Genomic DNA, 6,000 nt, shown 5'->3' on the forward strand with positions numbered 1-6,000 from the left:
TTCTGGGTTGCCGGTGTGGAAATTTGTGCTGCCGAGGGAAGGCACAGCACCCGGTGGTGCTCCTGCCCAGAGTAGGCAGCAGAGAAGCACCTCGCAGCTCCAGCATGGTGATTTTTAGTCTTTACAGCACAGTCCTAACAACGACCAGCGGCTGAGGTATGAAAGGGTTCATATCTTGCTGCTGACCTCTATCTCCTACATCAAAACAAGCACATAAAAAATAATTTGCTAACAAAACAGCCTTTTGTCATCACCCGATGCCAAGCATTAACCACAGTCCTCCAAGATTTTCCAGTAATCCTGACTGATTCTAGGTTCAGAGGGACGCCAACGCTTCCCTGGCTTTCACATCTCATTTTGCAAAAAGCTCAACTGGCAGAGGCTTTTTACAACCTGCGAACCACTACCTCTTCTTCCAATTTACAAAGCAGCTCACAGAAGTATACACTTCTCAGAAATCTCTTTCAGCTCAAGCTCAAAGGCATCTGAAACAGTTTTGAGCCTGCCCAATTCCAGCCTGAGTATACAGATTTTAAAATCAAGACCGAATGACCCCCCCCAGCACTCACAGAGGGGCTAAGCCCAGTCAAATCTCTGTTTAATCAGTACAACAAAGTCACTCTTACATCTCCAGTCAAGGATGATCCTTGTGAACCAATTTTTTTTCAATACAAAATGTGGTTATTTTATTTAATAGACTTCTACAACTATTAGGTACGAAAACTTGCATGCTATAAAAAATAACAAACAAATCCCTTACTAAACCTGTGTGCAGCAGGGGAGTATTTTATCCTTCCCTAAAAGACAATCATCCAAAAACTCTCCAAATGGCTGCAGAAATACACATTTTGTTGTTGTTTCTCCCCACATACCGACAGATTTGGACAGAAGTCCTACTTCAATTGTAAAAGGTGCCACAGCACGACAGAGAGCAGCCGAGGTGATGGGTGCCCCCAGCACAGCCAGAATTCAAACTGGAGAACACGCTGGGATGGAGACGACTACCCGGAGGGTGAAATTTATAAGAAAACACTGCCAGAACTAAATACATGCAACTTGACAACATAACCATCAAAAAGCAAGGGAAAAGCAACTACCAGACAGGGCAACAGCCACACGGGACAAACTTGTGAGCCAAGGAACAGGATGGAGACAGCCAGAAGTCCTCAGTTTTGGATTAAACAGACTCAACCAGGCTAAGTAAATCTACAGAAAAACAGGTTTTAAGCAGCCCTCTTCAACTGGGAGGGCAGAAGAGGTCTGGATAATGTAAAATGATTCACATGGAAGACCCACATATAAAATATCCCTTATATCCACAGAAAACAAGCAGTCCAACTCCAAGCTACTCACTTATCTGGAAGCCTACAGTAATAATTTCAGTCCTCTTGTGCTGTCTTTGCAAGTTTTACAATGCTAATTAAATAAATCCCAGAGGTCACAAGGTAAGGATAAAATTCTCAGTAATTAATCTGCTCGAATTGTAACTCAGTCTGATATTCCTGATGCTACGAACGAATCCTGTGATGAGCTGAAGAGTGAAAAACACGTTTCAGCAAATGCCCAGCTAGAATCAACATCCTCCTGTCACTGAGATGACACAATAGCTAAAGAACTGTCAGGGCATCCAATATTGTTGCTGCGAGATAGCAGCCTTCCCTGAAGTACGGTACAGATGTGAAACAGAACAACAAAACGGGCCAGTGCAAAGATAAAAGCTTTTGACCTTTGCTCTGAACCGAAAATGTGAATCAGCAAAACCAGAGAGCAGTTGCTGTACCCTTTTGCGTGCACCTCAGCATATTTTAAGTCAGTTGTACTCATTGTTTTTCATGCTCGTGCAGTCAGAGAGCATGTTCCTCCTCCTTTACTCGTGGTCTTGCCTGGTGTGAGATCTGGTTATGCCATCTGCACCTCCCTCCCGTATCACAGGGAACCAGCGTAGGAGCTACCCTTCGGATCCAAACCTGCATGCAGCGTATCAGAGGGGGGTAATTGGGGAATAACAGCCACACCAAGGTCTTCAGAAGAGCGAGAGGAGACAGAATCCTTGGGAGCTGACCTTGCCGTCTTCTCGGGCCTGGGCGCAGCAGAGAACCAGGCAGAGAGCACCAGGCAGCAGCGCAGCACAGCCACGCTGGCCAGCTGCCTACGGGGGCACGCGGCGCCTCACCTGGGAGGAGAGAACGGGAGAAAGGCGAGAACTCTCACATTTACAGGGCAGAGGCAAGGCAACGTGCGAGCAGAGGAGGAGTTAGGCCAGAAGACGCTGACAGATCCCTGAAACACCAGAAGTTTATCTCAGCCTTGCAAATGAGCGGGCCCGATAAGAAGAAAAGACTTGAGCACTCTTTTAATCAGCTTTCTGAGGGCTAAAAAATATCCCCTTCGTTAGTCTTCTCAGCACCACGGGTTTGTTTCTCTCCTGCCCAGCACTGCTTCTGGTGCTAGCCTTTGGGAATCTCCGCTTCCAAACATTGTCTCTCTGCACAGCACACGTTATTACTTGAAACATCTGCTCCTCGGGCTTAAGGAGACTGAATCAGCTTCCAAAATGGACGAGGCACTGGGTCAAGAAATTAAACCTTTAAGCTGCTGCTGAGTACAGCCTCGTGCTCTCATTACCGGGAGCAATCCTGCCTTACCTGACAGCTCTGCTCACTCGATCCCCTCTGTCCCCGTGGCACGGCCAGCAAGGGGGACAGCAGCAATTTCTTCATCCCCTTGATTATCTGCATCTTCCCAGTAACTACGTGGCAGATGCAGCAAGAACCAACAGTTGAGACTTCAGGGTGCTAACAGAAAAAAAAAATGCACTTTCCAAACAAGGAGCTGTGCCCAGGCTCTTTTTTACCTCAAAACATGCGTGCACTGGGAGCCCTGCTTGCCCCTCGAGCTCACTATCCATCTGCTGGGGCAATGATTTGAAAGACGAAAGCATCACATACCACAAGTGAATTGTACCACCTGGTACCGTCTTTTATGGTCTCCCTCCTGTAAAGATGCTGAGAAAGAAGAGGGAAAACAACCAAAAGCCCTAGTTTTCAGATCTGCTCCTTTGAAGCAATTCTGCTGCTCCTCTGTGATTCTCCTCTGAATATGCAGAGAGGATCTAAGAAAATTGCCTTGCCTGCTTCCAAGTGCATGCCAGGACAATGTCTACTGCTTGCTCGGCCAGTCTGCATCTCTCACTCTACTCCCTAACACTTCCCTTGGCCTGGAAAGACAGCAAGTCCAGTTGTGAGACAGGGACAGAGGGTAAGTGGTGCCACTGCTCATCTGTTCCAGGAGACCAGATGCATGCTTGTCCAGCAAGACCTCGGGACACAATTCCTTCTGAAGAAATAGGTAGAAGAGCTGAGGTGCCTGCTCCTTCACCTGTTCCCCTAGGTCCCCTCTCCTCCAGCAAAGGCGGCAGATGAATGCAAGGGACAGTGCCTCTTGAGGAAGGGTGACAGAAGGCGTACATCACCACCTCCTTTTGAAGCTGAGGTGGTAAAGCAAGCACCCCTCTGCTGGCAAGAGAAGAAATAAGAACTGGTGCATCTGAGATGCCTGTTGCATCCCCTTGAAGCAGAAAGAAGTCCCACGTCATGCAGAATGATGGGCCTGGGGGAGACGAAGCACAATGCCGTTACTTTCCTAGCAGAGAGGATGAGAGCAGGAGAGAAGCCAGGTGTCTCTTCCATCATTCTTCATCAAAGAAAAGGGATCAGAAGCATGCATGTGGTGGGGAGACTGGACAAACAATTGCTCATTTTCACCCTTCTGAACAGCAGGCACATATATTGAGGGACAGGGGGAGTAGTGATCTCCCCCCTCACTTACCCATTCCCATTTAGGAAATGGGAACCATCAGCAAAAAGGCTCGCAGTCACCTTCCCTCCCACTTTCTCCCGTACGTGTCAAGAAGCAAGAGGATGCTCAGATCTCCCATTCCACCACCTCTGTATGCCAGGGTGTGCATGCCCAGATCCCCCTTTCCTTCAGATGCAGGTGCACAGTGGGGAAAAAGAGGGAAAGCTCCCCGAATCCCTTTTCAGATGGAAGCGTACGAAGAAGCGCCCAGTGCCCCCTCTCCCCCATGAGTTTGCATGCGGCATGGGGGGCACCCAGTGCCTCCTGCCCTCTGGGTGCATTAGGGGGATCCAGTGCCCCCTTTCTCGAGTCTATGGTGAGGGATACTCAATTTCCAGGGCACAGTGTGTGTCCAGGAGGGCAGGATGCCCGGTGCTGCTGGATGTCTGAGACTTGGCCTCCTCACCCCGTTATCTGCGAGACAAAGTGGTCCTTTCCCCCCCAAACCCCATGTCCCCAAATGCATGTGGGTATCAAGCAGCACCCGTTCCCCTTCCTTATGTGACAGGGCGCACTCATTCACCTCCGTGTGTGTGTTATGGGGGCAGGAAGGGCCACCTGGTAAACCCAGTGCCCCGTGCGAGCAGGGAGACCCTTTTTGGGGTGGACAGAGGGCAGAGACAGCCCCATAACCTCGCTTCCTCAGGTGTGGGGCAGATGGGCCCAATCCCTGCCTCATGTGGTGTATTTTGGGGTGGCGAAGGGTCTGTGGCTCCCCTGCTGAAGGGCCTGTGGCTCCCCAAAACATGCATGGGGGTGATGGGGCTATGTTTTTGCCGTGCCCCCCACCCCAAAGGGTGGGTCTGTGCGTGAGGCGTCCCCTCCTTATCCCTCTGGGGGACACTCACTGACAGCCCCCACATAACAGGGAACCCCATGAGGGCCTTGTGTGTCCCCCCCAGCTGCCAGAGGGGGGTTCCCCGGCCACACTCACGGTTCCAGTAGACGGGATAACACTCGGCGTTGACCACATCCACCTCGTACAGCCCGCTCCTCACACACACCGGCTCCACCGCCTCACCCTCCTCCCGCGGCTCGGGGCCGAGGGCGCGGAAGGCCAGCTCGATCCGCAGCGAGTCGTAGCCGATGAAAGGCTTCCAAGTCTTGCGGTCCTCCCGGTAAAACCAGCGCACCTCCTCGGCTCCCAGCTCCCTCACCACCTCGTAGCGGGGCCGCCCGCCGCCTCCCCCCCCCGCCGCCGCCGAGCGCGGCCGCTTCCTCTCGGGCAGCGCCGAGGCCGCCGGGGCGAAGCCGCTGCCGCCGCTCTCGCTGCTCGCCAGCCCCGCTCCTTCGCTGCCTTCGCCGCCGGTGCCGGTGGAGTAGCGCAGGGAGGCTCCGGATTCGGCCGAGTCGAACTCGCCGCCCCCCGCCGAGTCGCTCAGGCTGAGCTGCCGCGGAGGGGCGGCCTCCGGCTCCCCTTCGGAGGACGAGGTGGAGAGCGCGGCTCGGAGCTGCTGCTGCTGGTGGTGCTGCTGGTGCTGCTGGTGGTGCTGGTGGTGGAGGTGGTGGCGGCGAGGCGGGCGGACCAAGGGATGCTCCACGCCGCGGCTCTCCTCCTCCTCTTCCTCCTCCTCCTCCTCCTGCCCGTAGCAGCCACCGCCGCTTCCCCCGCCGCCGCTTTCCCCTCCGCCTTCCCCGGGCAGGTCCCAAACGCCCTGCGGCTCGGGGTAATCCATGCCGCCCGGTGCTCTCCTCACTGCTCCTTCTCCTTCTTCTCCTCGCTTCACCTCGGCCGCCCCCGCGCCGCCCGGCTCGCGGCTGCCGCAGCCGCCGCTGCCGGCTCCGGCTCCGGCTCCTCCGTTCGTCCGGGGGCGGCTCCGCATCGTCACGCGTGCGGCGACGCGGCCGGGGGCGGGCGGAGGCCTGAGGCGGAGCGGGGAGCACCGGGCGGGCGGGCGGGCAGGCGGCGGCTCGGGGGCCGCGGGGCGGCGCTGCCCTGAGGCGCCCGCTGGTGCCCGGAGCTCCAGGGGGTGGCTGTGTGAGGCACCCCGGGGTGCTGTGAGGGGCTTTAGGCGGTCGTGAAGCGATTGTGAAGCGATCGTGAAGCGATTGTGGCACTTTCCTGAGGGGGTGTGAGGGGTATATCGTAGTCTGGAGGGCTGTGGGGCGCCCTTTCTGCTGGTTGGTGTTAGTGCTGTGTTT

General features: G+C 54.7%; 1 protein-coding gene across 4 annotated transcripts in view; it reads right to left on the reverse strand.

The window, feature by feature from the left end:
• The window catches only part of DDHD1 (DDHD domain containing 1), a 68,027-nt gene extending 62,321 nt beyond the window's left edge, over positions 1-5,706 (reverse strand). Inside the window, exons 1-2 of one of the 4 annotated variants that reach the window (XM_027458070.3) lie at positions 4,793-5,706; positions 2,063-2,173 (exon numbers count right to left, since the gene is read on the reverse strand). In XM_027458070.3, coding sequence (XP_027313871.3) covers positions 2,063-2,173; positions 4,793-5,681 — 1,000 coding nt within the window. In that variant the 5' untranslated portion in view covers positions 5,682-5,706. The remainder of the gene's footprint in view (positions 1-2,062; positions 2,174-4,792) is intronic. The other 3 variants (XM_027458072.3, XM_027458073.3, XM_027458074.3) reach the window with 3 other exon arrangements.
• Positions 5,707-6,000: the final 294 nt, after the last annotated feature.

Source organism: Anas platyrhynchos, chromosome 5 (assembly GCF_047663525.1).
Source record: "Anas platyrhynchos isolate ZD024472 breed Pekin duck chromosome 5, IASCAAS_PekinDuck_T2T, whole genome shotgun sequence".
Taxonomy (NCBI): Eukaryota; Metazoa; Chordata; class Aves; order Anseriformes; family Anatidae; genus Anas; species Anas platyrhynchos.